The sequence below is a fragment of the Lygodium microphyllum genome, chromosome 16 (assembly GCF_053477565.2).
Source record: "Lygodium microphyllum isolate KBCC chromosome 16, Lygodium_microphyllum_v1.1.10, whole genome shotgun sequence".
Taxonomy (NCBI): Eukaryota; Viridiplantae; Streptophyta; class Polypodiopsida; order Schizaeales; family Lygodiaceae; genus Lygodium; species Lygodium microphyllum.
The window spans coordinates 53,438,902-53,462,867 of record NC_141150.1 but is presented as its reverse complement, the minus strand read 5'-3'; the positions used below and the strand labels follow the sequence as shown (position 1 = coordinate 53,462,867).

At 40.3% G+C, this 23,966-nt stretch overlaps 1 protein-coding gene and 1 pseudogene across 1 annotated transcript; both read left to right on the top strand.

The window, feature by feature from the left end:
* The first annotated feature begins 512 nt into the window (after positions 1-512).
* Positions 513-1,051, top strand: LOC148022832 (V-type proton ATPase subunit D pseudogene; annotated as a pseudogene).
* Positions 1,052-5,520: 4,469 nt separating this feature from the next.
* Positions 5,521-20,060, top strand: LOC148022831 (ribosomal protein L29 family protein). The gene is made up of 3 exons (XM_087695132.1): positions 5,521-5,760; positions 6,493-6,650; positions 19,630-20,060. The coding sequence occupies exons 1-3, from the start codon at positions 5,631-5,633 to the stop codon at positions 19,735-19,737; spliced, it is 396 nt and encodes a 131-aa protein (XP_087551258.1). The 5' UTR covers positions 5,521-5,630; the 3' UTR covers positions 19,738-20,060.
* Positions 20,061-23,966: the final 3,906 nt, after the last annotated feature.

The following is a 23,966-nucleotide window of genomic DNA, read 5'->3' as shown; positions in this document are numbered from 1 at the left end:
AGCATGTACTTATGATACTCATTTCAATGGAATGGTACTTTTAGTTTGAGTCACTCAAGATTGTGTTTATGAGTCCAATCTAATCTATCTTGGAACCTAACTCACTTGAGTTACAATTATTTATCTCAATCATGTTTTATGTTTATAACCTTCGTCCGCCATAGCTAGCATAGCTCTAGATTTGTGTTTCTCAACATGGTATTAGAGCCATGGTGAGCTATGACTAGCTTCATTAAAGTAGAGTCCTTCTTTAGCCCTATTTTATTATGAATGGATAGTAGAAGTTGAACCTGCCTTAAGGTCCTCTGCCATATCCATACCTTAGGCTTATTCTTCATCTCATATCCTTCTGATCCTTCTCTTCACTTAAAATCCAATCAGGTCCCCTCCCATCTTCTTTGAAACACATAGGAAGCTTTAAGCAAGCATCAGCAGGTCTCTTGTCTCGCCTTCTTTGTTGACCTTTCTCTAAGCCACTTACTATCTATCTAGAAGACAAAGGATTATCAGACATGTCGAGACAAGGCCAATGTCTAAATGTTGTTCCCATTGTAACAGTCCTAGGAGTGTTGAAGGCCCATCTAATCGGTGCCACCAAAGGCCACCAACTCCTCAAGAAGAAGAGCGACACCCTTACTGTCCAGTTCTGGTGGATCTTGAAATGGATTGTCCAGGAAAAGAAAACCATGGGAGACTCCCTCAAAGCTTCGAATTTCGCCCTCATTGAGGCCAAGTACTCGACTAGCGAAATCATCAAGCATATTGTCCTCGAAAATGTCGGCTCCGAATCTGTTAAAGTTAGGGCTAAGCATGACAATATAGTTGGTGTCAAGCTTCTAAAATTTGAGTATTTCACAGAAATCGGGAGACCAAAAATGATCTCACAGGGTTGGTGCGAGGTGGTGGACACCAAATCCAGATGTGTAGATCCTCCATTAGAGCTATTGAGGTTCTTGTCGAACTCGCCTCCTTGCAGACTTCCTTCCTCACCTTGGATGAAGCTATCAAAACTACAAATCGCAGGGTATATCCAACATGGGCATGGTCGTGAAGCTCTTAGTTGTTTTGAACAGATGCAACATCAGGGCTATTCTCCTAATGTTGTTTTCTCCTTCGCCGATGACTTTATTTCTGTGGCCATCGAAAAAATGTGTGGGTAGATGGCATTTATCAATGGCAAAATGAAAATCAAGGGCAACATGAGTGCCGCACAAAAGTTCACCCTTGACATTTTTTCCAAATGCTTCAAAATTGTGAAGGCTTGGATTGAGTCTAATGGCCTAAGCATTTCAAGTCAGTGTGGCAACAACAAAGCATTGAGCAAAAAGACAGTGTCAAGAAGATTGGAGCAAAAGGCACGTACCCATCTCAAACTCACTGAGAAAGAAGACCAAAAGGACCTCACAAAGAAGACTAGAGCATAAGATGACGAAGAACAAGTCAAACCACGAAGACTGAAACAAAAGACCAAGAAGATCGAGAAAAGTGAAGAATGCCAACAAAGTGGATCTTTTTTATAGTGGATCTCGAATTCCCTTAGTGGATCGACTTCCCACAGTGGATGTAACAAACCCTACCGAAAATGTAAAGTTTCAAGCTTGACTTGACTATGGTTGCCAAAGAGCTAGTCTCCTAGTCCATGTCCACATGTAGGGGGGGCAAATGCTAATAGGTGTAGGAACTCATCATTTGAGGGGGAGTGTTGAGAATAGCAAATGATGCCTAATATAGAGGCTTGCCCATAAGTGGCTTTATATGAGAGATATGACAAAGATATATGCTCTAGAAGCTCTAGGAAGAGGTGTCCAAAATCCCATAAGCATAGAGAATAAAAGTGGTACTATCCAAAAGCTATATAAGCATGTACTTGACACTCATTTCAATGGAATGGTACTCTCTGTTTGAGTCACTCAAGATTGTGTTTATGAGTCCAATCTAATCTATCTTGGAACCTAATTCACTTGAGTTACAATTCTTTATCTCAATCATATTTTATGTTTATAACCTCCGTCCGCCATAGCTAGCATAGCTCTAGATCTGTGTTTCTCAACAACATAGCCTTCTCAGGTTCCACTCTAACATAGCATGCATCCTTTCTTTCTATCCATGAAAGCAAATAACACAAGACTAGTATTAAGATGTAGTGGACTAACCAACTTACCTTCTTGCATTGTAGTTCAAAGCTTGAAGGCTTAATGATAGCTTCATAATCCAAAACTTTGCTCCAAAAGCCATGGTTCAACCCCTTTTCATTTTCCTTGAGCACATCCCATTAAGAGAACAAGATAGAGGAGAAGAAAAAAGATTCACCTCACCAAGTCCCTTGCAAATTGATCCTCACATACATTCTCAACTTTATCTCTTACCAAGATGGGATGGGTAGAGGGAAAGCAAGAAATAGAGAAGAGCTTTACCCCACACACACACACACACACACACAAAATGGGCAAAAACAAAAAGAGTGATATCTCAAGTTTGCACACATATTAATAGCTTGCCTAATCTACTCTAAAAGTGAATAGTAAACATTGTTGCAACCCTTCCATCTTTTGTAGATTGATGAATACATCTATGTAAAATATTATAAATTACATAGGTGTAAGCACTCTCACAAAATAATATTTAGCACTAGTACTTTGACTTCCTTTGACTTTGTCCTTCCAAAAAAGTAGTTGACATATTGTGAGTGTTTAATGTGCTTATACACATAAAGATCAACAAGATGGTGAAGAGTGAAGAAAGACATCAACCTAGTCCTAAGACTAGTGTGGGTGCTTGACTAAGACTACTAGTCTAGCAGGGTGTGGTTACATAGAAGCACTATTGTTTCCTCCAAATTTTTTCATGTCAAAGAGGAAGAACAAACATACCAAACTTAATGATTGGATTTCAAAAATAAAATGTGCATTGTAAGAAATGAAAATGCATATTGTTGCAAACTTTGTGCATTCTATTTAAGAAAGCATGATATGTGTCCCTTATCATCAAGAGCTAGATTTTTTTATAATTAATATTGATTGATCACATTGACTCTAGTGATGGTCCAAAGAACAAAGTGTGCTCCCTTTTTCACGAACGAATGTGATGCTCTAATACAACAATTGATGGTTGCATGGATATAATCATCATGCACATGAAACTGAGACAGTAAGTGGATGTCATAATAACACAAGTTGCATCTTTGAAAATGTCCCTAAATGTGCTCTAGGCACTACCTTCATTGACTCAACCACAATGCAATTTGTGGGCCACTTATTACATGTCGCAAATTATGCATTTTATATGTGGGATGGTTTTTGGGTTTCAAATGGACCTTGTAGATATTCATTAAGCAAATTAAGATCTTATGGGGTTCACTACCAAGAAATCCTCTATGTGATCAAGATATATTTTAAGAACCCTTTGCATTTACGTGTACTTAAATAAGGCCTTTTTCTTAACAAACTTGTGAGTTATTTCTAAAGTTGATTAAAAAACCCTATTGTGAATAACTTGTTTAGAAATAACTTTGAGTTATTTCCAAAGCTAATTTTAAAAACCCTCTTGTAAATGTAAGTTTGTAGAATTTTTAAAAATATATGATTAAACTATTCCTCTTGATGTAGACATGTGCTATATATTTTAGGATGAACCTCTTAGGTTCCAAATTTTCTTATTTGATATTCCTAGATTTGTTGAGATGGCAAACTCAATTTGTACGAACATCGATGATGCACCACCTAGACACGGTAGCTTAAGCAAGGCCCCCTACCACATGATTTGTGGCATGGTATCAAAGTTGCACCACTGAGAGAGGCTAGTTTTGAAGGTTGAAGTGGGAGAAGGAGCAATGATTGAAATAGGTGAGGTGATCATTTTCCTCGTGATAGAGATGCAAGCAAGAATATATTTGATCTTGTGCATATATATATATATATATATATATATATATATATATATATATATATATATATATATATATATTTGGGGGCCTATCCATAATGTATCTCTTGGTGACAATAAGTATTTTATTACATTCATTGATGATTGCTCTAGGAAACTCTGGGTATATTTCATAAAGGAAAAGAGTGACGTGTTTCAACACTTTAAAACTCTCAAGCTTGTTGTTGAAACAGAAACAAGCTTGAAAGCTAAGTCCTTGAGGTTAGATGGAGGTGGAGAATGCCTCTCTAATAAGGTTAGTGATATTAGTATAGTTAGCTATGCACTATTTGCTCAGTAGTCCACTTTCCTTTATGTTGTATCTTATCTATACTTTGTGTACATTGCATTGTGTGTGGAGAAAGGAAGAAAAACTAGCAAGGAAACGTTTTGGCCTTTATCTTTCTTCTTGTGTTCTTGAGTGAGCCTCCTCTTGTGTGTAGTGTGTGTGTTCAGTTTAGTAGCTCAAGCAAGTCCCCCACCATGCGATTCATGACAAAATTGGTTGACGATGTTTTTGCAATTGAAATTAATGTTATACGTGGGGTCACCAGTTTCATTTTGTATTTTCTTCATTTGTGAGATAGTTTTTGGGTTTCAAATGGACAGTATGGATATTCACTATGCTATTTTAGAATTTCTTAATTGACTTTCCTAGAGTGAATAACCATTTTATGCAAGCAAAGATATTTACACACATTGTTGATAATGATGTATGCTTCTAAAACAAGATGTGCTAGCCTTTTATCTTGTCATTTTCCTTTGCATATAAATAGTACACATTGGTGGAGAGAGAGAGAGAGAGAGAGAGAGAGAGAGAGAGAGAGAGAGAGAGAGAGAGAGAGAGAGAGAGAGAGAGAGAGAGAGAGAGAGAGAGAGAGAGAGAGAGAGAGAGAGAGAGAGAGAGAGAGAGAGAGAGAGAGAGAGAGTGTGTGTGTGTGTGTGTGTGTGTGCTTTATTGTTCTAAATGCACTCATCTTAATAAAGATATTTCTTAATTAACACAGTGATTGCGAAATCACTGTAGGTTCAATGTTGGACAAGTAATTGATGTCCATGAAGTGCTATCAATAATAGCTTCAATCGCAATGGGTTTAGTTTTTTTTGTGGTTGTGCTTTTACAAAGTAAACTACATTCTCCTCTAACATTGCAAAGTGTGCCTATAAATTTATGCACTATGTATGTGACTGCAATATGGTTTGAATGAGAGAAGCAAGGTTCTTGCGTGATATTGTAAAGTTTATTGCGAAGAGATAAAATGCTTTCTTTCATGAAGTGTACCGCAGTGACAAGCACAATGGAGCCCCTTCATTGTCTATGAGCAAAAGGGAGTAGTCATGTGGCTTAATGGACGTGGTGGCATGGTGCGCGAGCGAACAAGGTATAATTTGTAGATTGAGTATAGTTAGACTTTCATCAACATCATTAAGCTATATGATAAATATGTCCAAGGGTGATGGCCTAGTGGTTAGCTCTTGAGCTCATGATCGTAATAGTGTGGATTCAATTCTTGCTAGGTGCATCACTTGGTTGGTAGTATTTGGAGGGGAGGCGCCCCCCCTTGTGTGATAAACAAAGTAGTGTCAAATGGGCATGATTATGATTTGATTGTGACATTAATTTGGAGTTCAATTGTGGGTTGAGTAGAGGACCCATGTGTAAGTAGGCCACTGCCTGACGAAGCAGAAGCAGAACCAGGAGAAGAAATATGTTTCTGGCGAGGGCTTTTCGGCGTCCCCTTGTGGCCGCGTCCACTGCATCTCACAAGCTCAGAGGTGGCCTTGAAGATTTTTTTGAAGTCGGGCGCGACGCAGATATCAACAAATCCCCTGTTTATGGTCCGCTTTCCCAATCCTTCTTTGAGTCTTGTTAACATTCCCAGGTGGTTTTACTGGGTTAAATCATCTCCAAAGTTGGTCTGCTTGGATGGCGTCTTATGTCGAAAGGAAAAGGGAGGAGGATCAATTACTCCATGGCGGTAGAGCAATGCCGTCTCAATAAGACAATTCATAGCTTTATTGCTTCTCTGTGTGCAGTCCTCTTAATGCATTGATGGATTTATCATGTTTCTGCTCTGTTCAAGTTTTCAATCAAGAACTTCCAAGTGAATTCGTACGGTATCTCAATAAGACAATTCATAGCTTTATTGCTTCTGTGTGTGCAGTCCTCTTAATGCATTGATGGATTTATCATGTGTCTGCTCTGTTCAAAATTTCAATCAAGAACTTCCAATTGTGAATTCGTATGGTATCTCATGGCAACGGAAGATAATGTTACAAGGTCTTAGTATCAAGTGAGCTGAACAATTTAATAAGGAGGGTTTTTTGGGGGTACCAATGAAAAACTGGGTTAATGGAGTAACATTTTCCAGAGGCTGGACCACCACTTATCAACATTCTCTATCCTTGAATCTGATTCTGCGTGCAATCCTAAGCCATGATGCCTATTTTTGTTCTAAAATACTACAATGTTGAACTGTAGTCTGTTTGCGAAGCTAATTTACGAAGGCAAAAGCATGGGACTGAAAATAGAGAGACTGATTCTTTTTCTTTTCGTAATGATGTTCTCAGGAAGGGCATGGTTAGCTTCTGAGTTGCGCCTGAAAAATTGGGATGACTTGCACAAGTTGTGGTTTGTACTCTTGAAGGAGAAAAATATGTTGATGACCCAAAAACAGATTATGCATTCTCATAATATGCAGATGCCTCATCCAGAGCGCTTAAATAAGGTAACTTGTACCACTTTATATGTTATGCTTTTCCAGTTGACTTTGGTTCCAGATTAGGTAACTTAGGCATAGTACACATGAATTATGCATAAAAGGCCATGATCAGTGTAAAATTTATGCATTGTGCATTTGATCATAAATTGTCTGAAGTTGGGAAAATATCCAAATTGATTAAATAATGCAAATACATGTGTCAGTGCACAACACAATAAACTGTGAAACCAATGTTAGATGAAAGAGATGCCTAGGCTTATAGGAACTTATTTTGCATGTGCTCCATTATGAACGATGACACCGATGTAGCTATATAAAATCACTTTGCAAGCATTTGGAACATGAGACATTTATTTTGTGGAGGGAACGTTTCAGCAAAACCCTTTTTTTCTAGGAATGTTCAAAAGTGAAAATTTGGGAGTTCAAAACCTAACTTGCTTTTTTGCCTTCCATAGATAACAATAGTTGCCAATGAGGCACTCCCTATACGCTGCAGTGATAGTTGGTTGTTGCAAGCTACATGCAACCTTGTCTTTGCATCTTTTTTTCATCATTTTGATTGTTTTCTTCGCCTCCTTACCTCCTCTTTCCTCCAAATGATCAAATATCCTCAAATTCACGTGTACTTTTGTTGAACTCCCCTTGTATGTTAAACATTGTTTGTATCCATGCCATGGGTTTAAGGATCTACTAAGGTTAGTAGTTGGGTGCTATTGTCATTGAACAATGCCCAAAGTTTATATCACACAAGGTGAACATTAATGAGTGGTAGACTTTGAAAGGGCTATGGACTAGCAAAATTGTTTTCACATGATACCTCATATAATGCATGTATTTAGAGATCTTACAAGGTTACAAGCTTCACTTTGAAAGGGCTATGGACTAGCAAAAATTGTTTTCACATGATACCTCAATAATATATGTATTTGGAGATCTTACGAAGTTACAAACTTCATGTGTGCTAACCTAGTGGATGGTATTAATTGATGTCCTACTTGCTTGTTTGCAACATGGACACGATGGAGCTTTTATGTGGAAGTAATATCCTTGGAAAACAGACAGCTCAATAATGCTAAAAGCTCCTTGGTGTATAGTTTATTGTGTGTGTAGTCAACATTAGATGTGCTTAATCTTTAGTAAAGAGGTGAGCATGTGCTCGTATATTGACTCTAAGCGATTGAATAATCTGGTAGATACAAATCTGTATTCTATTGGATTGATGCACTTATATGCAGAAACAAATATAACATATGGAAAGAGAGCAATGCCATTTTTTTAGAGACATCTCATGTTAATATTGTTTCTTGAAGTCGATATGTGATAGGTGCCACACCAAATAGTTGATTTTTGGTTGTGATTTTGACTGTGCATGTATGGCATATGCCCATCTTGGGTAAGTTTTGATGCTAATTACTTTCTCTTTTTGTTTTGTATTTTATTAAAGACGTGGATATCTCTACATTAGTGCAAGGAAGTGCTGTTTTAGGCACATCCAAGTCACTACTTAATTTGTCGTCGTTATATCCTTAGAGCATTAAGCCGATATATATATATATATATATATATATATATATATATATATATATATATATATATATATATATATAGAGAGAGAGAGAGAGAGAGAGAGAGAGAGAGAGAGAGAGAGAGAGAGAGAGAGAGAGAGAGAGAGAGAGAGAGAGAGAGAGAGAGAGAGAGAGAGAGAGAGAGAGAGAGAGAGAGAGAGAGAGAGAGAGAGAGAGAGAGAGAGAGAGAGAGAGAGAGAGAGAGAGAGAGAGAGAGAGAGAGAGAGAGAGAGAGAGAGAGAGAGAGAGAGAGAGAGAGAGAGAGAGAGAGAGAGAGTATTTGTGTGTTTCCAAGGCCCATTGGTATTGGCTAATTCGTTATTGATGGAAATTCTAGCTATGTCTCCTATTCTTTTGTGGGAAGGCAAGTTAGAAGAGAGACCTAAATTTAGTCGCATGGCGTGTCTTGGATTGTCTTCGGTGTGGCTGATGCCACTCTCTTGCGCCAAGGCACCCTCATGTCCTTTCGCACCATTAGAAGAGTCTTGGATATCTTGTGGCCACAGTGATCTTTGGGGTAGATTCTTCGATCTCTTGCAGGACTGGCAGCCCTTTCTTGTTTTGGATTTTGATTGTCCCTCGCAAGATTGGGATCTTGCAAGGTGTTTGACCCTTTAGTCCTCTTTCGTTAATTAGATTTATCATCTCATGATTAGAGATCCTGTGTGGTTGACCACTGAAGCCAATTCTCTTTGGGGCTTGCACAAATCTAAAGCTTGGTGGAAATTGACAATAATGGAGGGATGGATCAATAAGACACCATTCAAATGAAAGGTATTCATTTGGAGAATGTTGGTGGGGGGCCTCTGCATTGTGTCGGCCCTTCACCACAGAGGTATTTCTAATGGAAATTGTTTCTTCTGTACCACTATGGTTGAGTCTTCCCATCATAGATTCATTTCCTTTCCTTTTGCTCGAAAGATTTGGGGTCTTCTCTTGGACATTTGGCTTGCAGTGGTGGGCACAAGGATGTGTCTGCCGTTTGACTTGGTTTTTGTTAAAGCTAAATACCATGGTTTGCCACAACCTCATATGAAGATCTTGTTTCACTTTTTCAGATTTTGGGGTGGTTGGCGTATTTGGGTCACTCGCAATGCATTCATTTTTGATGCCGCCTCGGGCATGCTAAGCTTAAGGGACTTCTCAAGTGGGAGCTTGACCTTCTATAGCATGGTGATATCTTGGGCAGAGGTGATTTAGTTCCTTGGCATATGGCAATCTGCTCTGTTCCTTTACTGTGATTTTGCATCTTTTATGCACGATGGACTAGAACCATTTTGCATCTTGTAATCTTGCAATCTTGTACTTGTACTTTTTTGAAATTAATACAATTACCCATTAAGAAAAAATGTTTGTGTGAGAGAGATGAAGCTATCTTCTAGAAAACCAAACTTAATACTCATTGCAAAACACAAAGAAATGGACCAAGAAACCATAGCCATAGCATCTTGTAATCTTGCAATCTTGTACTTGTACTTTTTTGTAATTAATTAATACAATTACCCATTAAGAAAAAATGTGTGTGTGAGAGAGATGAAGCTATCTTCTAGAAAACCAAACTTAATACTCATGGCAAAACACAAAGAAATAGACCAAGAAACCATAGCCATAGCATGCATTAACATAATGTACGTGGTACAAAGAAACCATGGCTGAAATCAAAGAGAATACTAGACAAAGATAATGGCTCTTGATGAGGACATGCTTATGCATAAGAACGCGGGAGGATCCAAGAATCTCAAGAGCTCCACAAAAGGGAGAAACTTATAAATGATTAGCCAAATGATCGAAAGATATGGCACAAGATTAACTGCCCACCTTTTATACCAAACCTTAATTCCCTAAGTTTAGTGCAAATGGCATGTCTGAAATTTGCTAGATTACAAGCCATCTCGGCCTATCCTTAAAACTTGAAAAGAAGTACAAGATATAGTGATAGATCATGCTAGTAAGAAGCTCATATCATGAAGATCTTTGATTGCTGATAATCCATAAAAGAGTGAAAAAACACCTTCAATGAAAGTAGGCTTACGTAGAGACTCAAAACTATGAGTGTCTTGCATGTAGTTAAAATTGGGCTGCCTTGGAAGAATACTCATAACTTTTAATAGAGAACTTTGTTTATCGCAAATGAGGTGTACATATGAAGTAGATATTACAAGGCATCTATGCATCACATAAAATCCCATTTTTGATGAAGATAAGGCAATTCAATTTGTGATAAAATTTTAATGCAAGAAGTTGTCATGTCCAGAAAACCCAAGTAGCCACACTATTTTAAGAGAGCTTCATGTCTTTATGAAAATGGCTGAGTGAACTTGAAAGTAACCATAAAGATCTTCGAATGGAGACATGTCAATATTCATGTGGTGAGTATTGTTGTCAAAATTCAGCCACCACCTAGATTGAGTGGGAATCCATCCATTAGGTCATAGTATGCATCAAGAATCCCTTGATTAGTACACTTCCAACCACACATCCATAGCACCAAAATACTTCTCATAATATTCTTTCTTAGGTTGATTGAGTGAATCCTCCCAAATTAGGGTTTGGCATATGGAACACCAATACTCTCTAGGAACACATTTTTTTTAAATAAAAGTTTAGTAATTTGAGTTTTGGGGTTGTAATAAAAAACTAATTAGTTTATAATGCATTTTTAAGCTTAACACCCCCTCTCAAGCCCAAAATTGAAACGAGAAAGGGATTGCAGAGCTGGCTCAAGCTGGTAATTATCCCAAGGCGTCCCATTCGGAAGCAGCTTGTGTCAAAAGATGACGTACCAGTGAGACAGTAGGGTTTGCGGGGAGGAACACGGAGTGAACTCGGCAAACATGGAGAAGAGAAGAGAAGAGAGAAGAAACTCTGATGAATGGAATGATGAAGTTCCAAATCATGGAGTGAATGTGATACAAGGAAACAAGGGTGCCGTAGCACAAGGAAGATGATGAAAACAGCCACGAATCACGAACCACGAACCACGAACCACGAACCACGAACCACGAACCGCAATGTCCTCCTGAAGGGGTGTGAGGGTAGTGGAGAGGCTGGAGAGAAGAGTTGACGGACTTAATGAATCAGCCGTGAGGAATGAATGAGAGAGTGGCCTATAAATAGGCATAGGGATGGCGCCCCTTTTTGGGGCTGCAAACCCTAAATGCAAAACGCAAAACGCAGAAACACAAACTGCGGGTGAAGGGTTTCTCAACACCCCCTCTCAGGCTTGAAAAGGGGAACAAGAGAAAAGTGAGGTGGAGATGCAATGCTACATGCTGAAGAAGGCTCATGCAGCAGGTGCCACTTGGATAGTGTCCCCCGTGGGGAAATTGTTCACTTGCCCAAGCACCCTAGTACAAAGATGATAAAAACATACAATGTATAGGAGGAATGTCGGACTTTGTGTGGTGCCGAGAACCATAAGGATATGCCTGTACTCGATCTCGGGAGTTGGCTCCATGCTGACCAAGGGACGAAGAAGATTCACTCTGTAATCTGAGAATACCACTTGAAAGGAGATCTTTGAAGATAGTCAGGAGATTGGGTGAGCTGTAGAGCCCGAAACTCAACCTCGAGAGAGAAGCCACTAGTTCCGTGACTCCATACTAGAAGGAATACGAAGGCCCAGCCACCAAGTCGCTGCTGAAGATCCAAGGGCCCCGATCTAAGTTGGTCCTCTAGATCCTGGGTATGAGTAGAGGAAATGACTGCTCAAAGGAGAGCCACTCCTCGAAAGTAAAAGGTGGTGGTGTGAGAAGAACTTCATGGCACACAGGGTCCCTCTTTGAAGTGGGAGGTGGAGGAGCCCCCGCTGAAGTCGAAGAAGAAGTAGATGCCCCTTCTGAGGACAAAGAAATAACATCCCCGTCTGAATCCCCCTCTAAAGTAGATAGGGAATCCAAAAACTCATGGATCACAGACTCTGAAATGTCTGATGACGAAGGAAGTGCTGCTGGTTGTGCTGAAGAATGTATTTGGGATGCCGAAGAGCTCCCAGAGATAGCCTCTCGAACCTGAGTAGTCGAGGGTGGGGAAGGGTGGGGTTCAGAATGAGCAAGATGTGGGCAACAGTCGTTGTCTCTTAGTGGAGCAGATTGGGTAGCCGAAGAAGAGGAAGGAGTCGAGCAGCCACTGTTTCTCGAAGGAGCAGACTGATGAGGAGACGGTATCAAACAATCACTGTCTCTCGATGGAGCGGACTGCAGATCCGTAGGTCGTGGAAGCCACTGTACTTGAAAATAAGTGGAAGAAGACTGCCGCTGGCATTGCGACGATCTCCAGGAGGTCGTAGCTCCAATCGATCCTCTATGTGCCCAAAAGGACTTAGTGCGCATCGGATGCGTCTTATTGCCTTGAGCATAGTACTCTGATAGTCAATGTAGAACGATCTCTGTGGCCTAGAAAGGAGAGGTGGCACAAGGAGTGCTTGGTGGAAGACGCATGTACTCAGGGGGCGGGAAGCAAAGGTCGAAGTCGACAAGCATCGATGGTGTGTCTGGATATCTGTTGGTAAACCAATGTGCCTTGCTGAAGAAGGAAGAGGTTAGCCACCATGAACCACGAACCGCAATGTCAGTGTGAGGGCAGTGTGAAGCACAAACTGCAATGTCCGTCTCAAGGGGTGGGAGGGTAGTGGAAGGGCTGGAAGTGAGCTGCCAGTGGGAGGAGGATGTGACCAGTAGTAAGAGGTTGCAATCAGTAGAAAAACGCAGGTGAGGAGAGAGAAAGACTAAAAACGCAGGCAAGATAGCTTGCAAGAGAGAGAGAGACTAAAAACGCAAGCAATAGGAGGAGAGAGACTAAAAACGCAGGCAGGACAGCCTGCAGGAGAGAGAAAGACTAAAAACGTAGGCAATAGGTGAGAGAAAGACTAAAAACGCAGGAAAAAAACAGCAGCAGCAGTCAATAGGCTGAAATCAGCTCCGAACAGTGTGTGATAGGCTGGAAACAGGTGCCAGACTGTTGTAGACAGCAATGGCCAGCTTGGACCGCGATGTCCTCCGTGTTTGGGGTGTGGGCAGCAAGCTGAAATACCTGAAATCTACAAAAACGAGATTGTTTTCTGAATGGAGAGTGATCAACAACAGTCGTTCTGCTGTAAACAGCTGCAAACTGTGGGTGGAAGGCTGGAAACAGGCGCTAGATTGTAGATGACAGCAAGGGATAGCTGAGACTGTGATGTCCTCCGCGAAAGGGGTGCGGGCAGCAAGCTGAAAACACCTGAAACCTGCAAATACGAGATATTGATGCAATGGAAGAAGAAAAGTGGATGTCAAACCTGCCACCGGTCTTTGCCTTCACTAGAGTGGAGGATCTTCGCTGCTAGGTGAGTAGATCCAGCTTTGATACCATGTCAAAAGATGACGTACCAGCGAGACAGTAGGGTTTGCGGGGAGGAACACGGAGTGAACTTAGCAAACATGGAGAAGAGAAGAGAAGAGAGAAGAAACTCTGATGAATGGAATGATGAAGTTCCGAATCATGGAGTGAATGTGATACAAGGGAACAAGGGCGCCGTAGCACAAGGAAGATGATGAAGACAGCCACGAACCACGAACCACAATGTCCTCCTGAAGGGGTGTGAGGGTAGTGGAGAGGCTGGAGAGAAGAGATGACAAACTGAATGAATCAGCCGTGAGGAATGAATGAGAGAGTGGTCTATAAATAGGCACAGTCAGTCTAGGATGGCGCCCCTTTTTGGGGCTGCAAACCCTAAACGCAAAATGCAAAACGCAGAAATGCAAATTGTGGGTGAAGGGTTTCTCAACAGCTTGGGCATTGGGCAAAGGGTGCTTTGGTTGGTAGGGACCATGATATTCGGGTGGAGTATTCTCATCTAAATACACTGCTTGAAAATGGTGTGGTGGAGTGTGCCAATCGGACCATGCTTGAAATGGCCCAATTTATGTTGGATTATAGGATTCTTTTCCATTCCTTATGGGGTGAGGCTATGGCTACTGCAATACATATCGACAATAGGTCGCCTACTTCGGTATTACAGGAAATGACTCCTTGCCAGGCTGGCTTTGGGAAGAAGCCTTTAGTTTCCCACTTTCGTATCTTTGGATGCGAGGCATATGCCCATGTGGACAAGAAGAGGGGATGGAGCAAACTCAACCCTAAGTCGAAGAAGCTTATCTTCGTTGGTTACAATATGACCATGAAGGGCTATTGGCTCTATGACCCAAAGATTCGGAAGATCAAGGTGAGCGGGGATGTGATCTTTGATGAGGCTCTCCAAAGATCCAATTGATGGTTATTCTGATACAGGTGGTTCTTTGGCATCGACTGTCCCCCCCCAATCAGCCCGTCCTCTTCTTTCTAGGTTACCCCTTGACACCCCTTCTTCATTTGTGACTCCTCTCTCTCCTCCACATTCTCCCTCACCTTCTCCCCTTTCACCCTTGATGGCTCCTTTATCTACTACTTCGTCATCGAGTACTTCTATCCCTTCATCATCTCATCGGGTTTTTTTTGGGAGATTGAGCCGTCAGAGGCGGAGCCTTCTTCATCGGATGAGGAGGATCTACCTTCCCTTAGTGAGGGGAAGATTGGAGTCCCTTCCACAGATAGGTGCTTTACATGTACCGGAGGCCTCTTGGTGTCCTTCGTAACAGGTGGAGCCTATCACCATTTCTTGGTGGTATCAGAGTCTCATGCACGATTGAGAGATTACTTAGTTCCTTGAGATGTCTCTTGGTCCACATTGGTTAGCTAGGCTTCAAGCTTGGCGGGATAGTTCACTCTATGTGAACTATGCTCTTATGTCACGGATTCTTCATGACCATGAGCCTATTACAGTTGATGAGGCTCTTGCACAAGATGTTTGGTACAACACTATGCAGGCTAAGCTCGATTCTATCGGGTGGAACTAGACTTGGGAGTTTGTTCCTTGTTCGAAGAAGCGGAAGGTGATTGGTGTGAAGTGGGTCTATAAGACTAAGTGTCTTGCAGATGGGACCTTGGAAAAGCATAAGGCTCGGCTTGTTGCCAAGGGATTCTCTTAGCAAGCTGGTGTGGATTACTTTGAGACTTTCGTATCGACAGCTTAGATGTCTACTATTCAAGCTATCTTGACTTTAGCCACCTATCACCATTGGCCGGTTTATTAGATGGACGTGAAGTCAGTCTTTCTGAATGGCATCTTGGAGGAGGAGATTTATGTCTCATAGCCTCTTGGTTTTCTTGTGCAAGGGAAGGAGAACCATGTTTATAAGTTGCGGAAGGCCCTCTATGGCCTGAAGCAAGCTCCTAGGGCTTGGTATCAGTGGATTGATCGATTCTTCTTGGACAGTGGTTTCCATTGATCAAATCATGACTCCAACCTTTATTATAAGGTTGCGGAGGACATGTGTGTCTTGGTCATCTTTTATATTGATGACCTCATTATTACAGGGAGCGACACGGAGGAGGTTGATCGGACGTGGTAGATATTTGGCTAGGAGTTCGACATGACGGATCTTGGGATCCTATGTTTCTCCCTTGGATTGGAGATCTATTAGATGACACATGGTATTTTTATTTCTCAGCATTGGTATATCTTTGAGCTTCTTTCGGAGTTTGGTATGGCCGAGTGCCGGCCTGTTTCTTGCCCCATGGACATGAAGTCCAAGCTTATGGAAATAAGAGATCCCTTTCCCAATGCTACCTGCTATAAGTGCCTTGTTGGCGGTGGCCTATTGTCCTATTGAGGACAATGCAATGGATCTCTTCATGAAGCCTTTGCCCAAGGCTTCTATGCTTCATCACATGAGATTGTTGGGTTTGTAGAAACTCCTAGGATTTGAGAAGGGAGTGTTAGCATGCCACTTTTAGTGTTGTCAGTTTGTCATCTCTTGGTTGTGAGCTCCAGTCAGAGGTTGATGGAGACATGGGAACTTTGGCATTTTAGTATGCATTTCTCTTGCTTTAGATCCTTTCTCTATGTTTGTTAGCCAGTTTACACCTCTTGCCAGCACCTATTTGCTTCTAGATTGTTTGGGATGCCATGACATTATTTGTCGCATTTTTCCATACAGTCAGACTGTATTTATTGCAGCCCTATATTCATTTCCAGCTAGTCAGCCATATTTAGGGCCCTTTTTGCAGGTTGGTTAGATTTGGCGGACTTCAGCTATTTATAGCTAATCTTTCCTCACTTTGGCCATCATCTTTTGCAAGTTGCTCCTTTGACTTTGGGCATTCTCCTTTGTCTCCAGTGCTATTGCTGGTGTCATCATTTCTAGCTTGATCTGGTGTCCTCATTGATGCCTTGGGTTGCGTGTAGGGATTGATCTGTCCTATTTGTATTCAACATATATTACATTCAGTGCAGATTTCTTCCTTTCTTCTTCTTCTTGCTGTCTCCTCCTCTCTATATTTGTGTTCCTTCTTCCATTGTGCACTCTCACACCTAGTGTGTGGATGTGCCAGTCTATAGCCCAAGAGTCCAAGAGTGTTAATCACACAATAATGATGTACAATAGGGCCTTGAGTCCTATAAAGAGGACTCTACTGCTCTAATCCTGAAGTGCCCCTTGTGCATTCACCCGAGGTCACTTTATGACCATTGTGACCAATGCTACTAGCGTCCATCCGGGTATCCAAGGATGTAACAGTAAAAGCCTTTAGAAGCACCAGAGTCTTTAGATTTCCAAATGTCTTGCATCTAGGACTTTAATGATACTAGTTTAGAAGTCATTGCTTGACGTCACTTGAATTAGGGATTGCTAACCCTCCTTCTAAGGAAAGTTAGCCATCATTGATAGTGAATTTTTTACTTCTCTCTCTTGGTGTATGGATCTCTTTGATAGTAGTTGACCTCTCTAATGAACTGTTGTATTCAAGTTGCCTCTTTTCAATTGCTTTCCTTGTCTCTCCATCTATAGCATATTCCTTATGAAACTAAATTTGCGGACCACAAGTTATTCGTGAAGGGAAGCAGTGTTATGAGGACATGTATTTTTGAAACATTTACTTAAGGGCTATCATGAGGACATGTATTTTTGGAATCTCACTTAACATGTGGATTAATTTTTAATCACATGGCTAAGTAAATGTTGCACATGTGAGGTGTAATTGGGGTTAGAGTAAATTTACGAGCGCGAGACCCGAGGAAATCACAAGATATCAAAGGCAAAAGTTGCTATAAGTTATGCCGCACAGGTACTTGGTGGTATCTGGTACCAATTGTTAGCTTAGGTCATTCATTTGGCCATAAGTGTTAGTTGATGACATTAGAGAAGTGGCGTTTAATGATACCTAACGCCAATCCGATGGTCAAAGATGGTGCAAAGACTCTCAGGAATGGAAGTTGCCTAGCCAGTTTAATTATTGGCTGGTCAGATTATTTTTCAAGGCACTTAATTTAAAAATAATTATTAGATAATTTTCAGTATTCAAAGACAGAAAATTAATATTTAATTATGGATAATGTTAGAAAGACCATTGGGAAGGTTGCCACTTGTCAAAAATGCCCATGCAAGATTGAAAAACGTCTTTAGAGGTTGGAGAGAGGCATTTTTAGTGTATTTAGCTTGCAAAAGAGAGGGAGGAGATGCTGTTGGTTTGATTTGCAGGCATTGGAGGACCTTCTGAGGCAGCCAGGGGGAGGAGAAGACCAATCAATAGTAGGTGACAGCATCTACAGGCTGTTGAGATAGGGCAGGAGCAATAAATGACTGATTTTCTTCAGTTCTTTACATCTACGAGCTGTTGTGGTAGGGCAGCAATTGCATTTGACTGATTTTCAGGCATTCTTCGCGACAAAACAATGAATTTTCTCTCTCTACAACTTTCTCTCTCATGTCCCAGCCATTTCATAGCCTTGCTCCAAAGATCTTAGCATTTGGACCCTTGGAGGCAAAGAAATTGCAAATTTCTCTACTGTAAACCCTAATTTACAGTAGAAATTAGGGTTTAGCAGCAGTCTCGGGAAGCGTGGCCAGAAATTGGAAGCTCCAAGACTTGGATTTTTCAGGGCTGCAGGTGATTTTCAGCTAAATTCAAGTGGAGGACTTGCCAGCCATTGAATTTGGGGCATTTCCATTGTCCATGAAGTGGGTGAAGGCCAATTAAGTGCCCGAATCAAGGGGCAAAATAGATTGAAGATTTGCTGGTCACTTTGGACAGCAAGGGGAGTTTGGATTGTGAAGGGGATTGGGACAATCCCATTGTAAATCGACTTCTTCTTCAATAAAGCTAAAGAAATACCGAAAGGGGCGCCAATTTTGGGGCCAATCGGGTGTGCATTGTTCAAGATCAGTAGGTAAATTGTATTTTTAGATTTGCATTAATTGTTTGCCGCTGTAATTAAGTTGTAATCAGGGATTTACGACCCATCCACGGAAGGAAGGCTGGTTACAAGCAGCCTCAAGTTTATACTTTTCTATAGTCCACGAATTTTGTCTCATGAAACCAAGGTCACCTACGTTGGGGATCACCAACCCTCTTAAGGAAAGTTAGTCAGCAACAATGAATTTTTTAGTCCTCGCTCTTGGCATATTGATTTCTTTGAACTGTCTAAGAAACTAGTGGATTTAAGTTGCCTGTTTGCTATTACTTTTTTTAATCTACATGTATGTTAGCAAAATCCTCATCAGAATGCTGCACTGACTCGAAAATGCTTCACTATTGGTCATAGGAACATAAATCCGTGGACTATAAGTACTCTCCTTAAATACCTCCAATCCTCGGATGATCTAAGCCCAATGGGCTTGTTTACCTTTCAGCTATGACTGATCCGTTAATCACTCATTGCTCTCATAGCCAAATACACTTTCAGATCTAGCACCATACAAGTAGTGACACTGATGTTTCAAGTTACAAGGCTAAGCAGTAGCTTATAATTCGGCATAGTGGAATATTTTGTGTGCATGGTAATTTTTTTTGCTCTTAACAGTTATTGGTTTACCAGTTTGCAATAAGGTCACACGTATTGCCATATCACTGACATTTGTCAATAGTAAATAGCTGATTTGAATGCACAATCTCAACACAGGAGCTGCACCTAGAACTGCTCTCAGTTGCTTGAAACCACGTCGTTTGTTCTGGCTATGTTTTTTATTCCCAACATTCCCCTTTCAGTTTTAGCTTCTGTAGGTGACTGCAGTTCAGCCATTAGTTGTATAACAAGAACATGAGAAAAAAAAGAGAGAATGCTAAGTGTAGTCTCCATAGTGTAGTTCGTACATCCTCTCAAGGTATTATTTGTGACTCATTTACCACATCTCACTTTTGACTGAGAGGATGAGGAGCTGAAGCAAAGACTTGCCATTATAAACTCCCTTTCTGTGACTTATGCCATGCTGGTTGCATTTTGATTTAACTTACTCTATATATGAACTTGACAAGAAGAAATTTTGTTACGATATTGAATTTTCAATCATAGTACCATTTTCAGATGTCACTGTTTCCATTAACTGATTGTGCAAGACCCTTTACAGGTGCGGAAGTCAATGTGTCGACTCAAACAAGTGCTCACAGAAAGAGCTTTGAAGGAACCTAATCTCAGAAAGAGGAGTGATATGAAGAAGTTGATCAATGCATTGTAGGACATGTTGATGAAGTTTCAGAAGCTGGGCAATGGAAAAGTTCCTGTTACTCATGGTACTATTTCTGATTTTGAAACTTACAGAATTCGATGTAGAAGCTATTATCAGGGTGGCTTTATGACACCAAGAGTCACCTTGGATGTGTCAGCTTGCTATATAGACCCATTTTTGCTTGAGCTGTGAAGTGGCAGACAAAAGGACAAGCTTGTGAAGTCTTTTTGAGTGCTGAGAAAAGATAATGACATAAAACTGCGGGCTCACTTGAGGCCATGAGGTAATAGCTAACATTTGCAGGCAAAGCAACTAAGTGGTTTCACCATTCACATCGTCTTGTGTTTTCATTGTTGTTCTCGTAGCATCGCTCCTCTTTTCCTTATACAAACATGGATGAATGAATACGTCACACTTCCATGAAAGTATGGAATACTTTTAATTTGTTAAGCCTTTAATGAGAAGGAACGTAGCAGCTCAAACCACCATTTTCTCACATTTTATCAAGGGCAACAATGCACCGATCATGATGTTTCATTTTGTTCATGCTTTGTTTAAAAGTGTTCTTGCAGTCCTTTGCTTCAGAAAGAACCGTACCTTAGCTACTTTGAGGAGGTAAATGCTTTGAAGTTAATATGATTGTTTTAATAATCAAAGGCATAATCTAATGGTTGTTGGAGAATTGTAGGATGGGATGTTGTCCCAAAAGTGATGGCTGAGCAGATAACACTCGGGCTCATTATCATGAGGTTTCGGGTTTAAGTCTTGCTAGTTGCATCACTTGCTTGGACTCCCTTGTGTTCACATGATGTGTTCATGTAAGTTTGGACTGCTGCCCACTTGAATGCTTGGTGGGTTGTTGTCCTTGGTAGGGTCACCAGGGAGGGTCCTGGTGTGATTAAGCTTTCTTGTTTATTTGGCTTGCGAGCTATCCTGTTTGTGCATAGGAAAATTGCTAGTATGGCTCTTGTTGCTCTTTGGGCTAGTGTTTGGAGGGAAACACCTCGCCTTGTGGGTGCTTGGGATACATGTTTGTCTTAAGAAGACAAAAAGGATGTGATATTTGTAGTGCAATATGGTGAGGGCTTTCTTCACTTGTTAGCTTTAACGAGGCCATGATAAGTAGTAGAAAAGAAGACAATCAAGTTAGTAGTTTTAGCTTATTCATTAAGTTAGTGATACATCTCATCTTCTTTATGGTGATATTTGTAGTGCAATATGGTGAGGGCTTTCTTCACTTGTTAGCTTTAATGAGGCCATGATAAGTAGTAGAAAAGAAGACAATCAAGTTAGTAGTTTTAGCTTATTTATTAAGTTAGTGATACATCTCATCTTCTTTATGGACTTTGTATTTTAGTATTAATAACCTAAATATATATTCATGGGCTTGTATAACTCATTTGCCACTAGTTCCTTGTCAAACTTGCTTATGCCCTCCTTGCTATACATGGTATACCATATGCTGTGAAATGTAAGTGTGGAACCTATTGAATAGGTATAATAGATGTTTAACTTGATGCCCATTTGTTTCACATTTAACAAGAGGTAACGTTGTTCAAGGTAGATTTAACTTCATATTGGATAGTTAATTTTCTAGACATCCTTGAAAATGGACATTTTGAATGCTTGATGCAGAAGGGTAGACTTACATGCCTTCTTATCAAGATCCAATCCTACTAGTTGATTGCAAGACTACTATATAGATTAAGGCAAGATAAGACTCTTGAGGGGGGTGTGTGAGCAGTAGATGCTAGATGTGCTTCAAGAAGCACATGGAGGAAAAGTTGGAGATACTTCAACAATGATACGATAGCCTAAAAGGTGTTGTAAGCCTAGTTGTAGTGGTCTCCACTCACATGAACACATAATCCTTGCCTTTATTATCCACTTGGATGTTTTGCACTTCACACACACACACACACACACAGAGTTATATCAAAGTTTATAAAAGGCCAAATTGGCCTATGAGACCAAAATGATTCATTTTTTAGGTCGTTTTTGGCCTGGACAGTCAGGCAGCATGAGCAGGTTAGGTGATGTGAGCAGGTTAGGTGTGATTACACGATGACCTAGGGGAGACCATGTGATAGTGGGCATGTCAATAGTGTCACGCTTATCATTTTCTTTCATCAGGTTTTTAAATTAATTTCTATAGTCTATTTCCCTTCTCACTGACTAGGGGTTGCACGCGTAAGCACAATTCTCAGATTGTGCATATTTATGCTCGAAAATTTGGGTTTTCCTAGATTTGATGCAGTGACATTTGGTCTCAAAAAACGTAGAAATCGTACACATTAGTCTTAAAATTTTTGGGGCTCTTCATGTATCAGTGAAATTTTGCTTAATTGAGTCGAATTTACTGACATTGGTGCACATTTGGACCCAAGAAATTTGGGGCTTTTGCAAAATTTGAGGCTTTTGTTGAAAATTGTGAAATTTGGCAAAATTGATGTGTGAAATGCACATTGGAAACTTTGGTGAAGAAATCTTGGTGTTGTAAGCAATAAAATTTGAGTTTGTTATCTCCCACTCGTGAGCTTTTGAAGAAATTGCAAAGAAATCTGGTGTTTTTGTATATTAGAAGTGCTTTTGGGCACATATGTATGTAGTACACATGTTTGGTAGTTCCCATAGAGTCGATGTATTGTTGAATATTCATGGTGCAACAGTCTTAGTGATCATTTGTAGATCTGGGTTTGTTGCAAATGTATTTTTGGTGATATTGCTGAAGTGCAGTCACCTTGTAGTAGTGTATGCATGGATTATATGCTGAAATCCCAGTTATATTGTTGAGAGCCATTCTTTCTATTGCTGTACATGAATTTGGATCAAATCTTGCTATTATCTTCTAAAATTTTGGGCTAAAATTAGCTAAATATTCAGCCTAGTATTTATTATCATAAAATATAACATTGATACTTGGCACTTTGCTGAACAATGGCCACTAATGCTTCTATTAGTAGTGACACTAAATCCCTTCTTGAAATTAAGAGGTTTAATAGCACTGGCTTTGATTTGTGAAAGAATATGATGCAAGGCATTTTGTTTCTCAAGGATTGTGATGATGAATCAAGCTTGCAAGTATGAAAAATGAGGATTGGGCTAGACTCAACAAGAAGGCCATTTCATACATTAAAATGGCTGTATCTCATGATGTACTTACAGACATTAAGTGTCTTGATATAACTTATGCCATATGGAGAAAGTTGATGGATACTTATGAAAATACAACTCTAGAAAATCTAGTGTATCTCATGCACAAGCTTGTGAATATGGAGTTGGATGAGTCTAAGCTAGCATTTGGGCATTTGAGTGCTTTTACACGGATTTTGAGTTAGTTTGCAAGACTTTGGTTTGTAGCCCTTCAATGATAAATTGAAGGCTATTTTCTTATTGATGACTTTGCATGATAGTTGGGAGTCTTGGGTTGTTTCACTAAGCAACAACCCTGCTTTAACCTTTGATGGTGCTAGGTACTCTATTCTGAACGACGAGATCAAAAGAAAATCCAATGTATAAAGCAATGGTTTAGCCTATCATCTTAGAGGTAGGTTAGAAAAGAGGAGTAGTGCATGAAATAAAGCCAAAAGTAGGAGTAAAAGCAAGGGAAAATAATAGAATGTTACTTGCTATTGGTGTGGGCGTAAAGGGTACAAAAAGCAGATGTTATGGCAATAACAAGTGATATGCACATCATTGAAAACGAGGTGATTATGCCTTACTTTCAGCTCATGATGGGCTGTCCCAATCATGGATAGTGGACATCGGTGCCTCTTTTCATGTTACTTCCTCTTTGGATTCGTTTTTTGAATACATTGTATGTTGCCTAGGCAAGGTTTACTTGGGTAACAATTATGCATGTGAGATAGAGGGTGTAGGTACCATTCACTTGGCCCTTGAAAATGGACAAGAGTTGATTCAACAGGATGGCAGAAATGTACTTGGCATAAATAAAAGTCTATTGTGATTTGGGCAACTTGATGCAATAGGATATTTTACCCTTGGAAGGTCCACAAGGGCTCTATGTTGATTGTTAAAGGCAACAAAAAGGGGACTTTGTACTTTTGGCATTGTAAAGCATCACATGGCAAGTTTTTGGCTGTGAGTGAAGTTCATTCAAAGATGGAACTTTGGCACAAAAGACTTGGCCATATGAGTCGGAAAGGCGTTTAGGTTCTCTCCTCTTTAGGGAGATTTGATATAAAAGGCTCTTGTCTTGACTTTAGTAATGATTACAT

Coding starts and splice junctions, on each gene's coding strand:
- LOC148022831 (XM_087695132.1), top strand. CDS start 5,631: ATGTTTCTGGCGAGGGCTTTTCGGCGTCCCCTTGTGGCCGCGTCCACT. Junction 5,761..6,492: donor CAACAAATCCCCTGTTTATG/GTCCGCTTTCCC, acceptor TGATGTTCTCAG/GAAGGGCATGGTTAGCTTCT. Junction 6,651..19,629: donor ATCCAGAGCGCTTAAATAAG/GTAACTTGTACC, acceptor GACCCTTTACAG/GTGCGGAAGTCAATGTGTCG.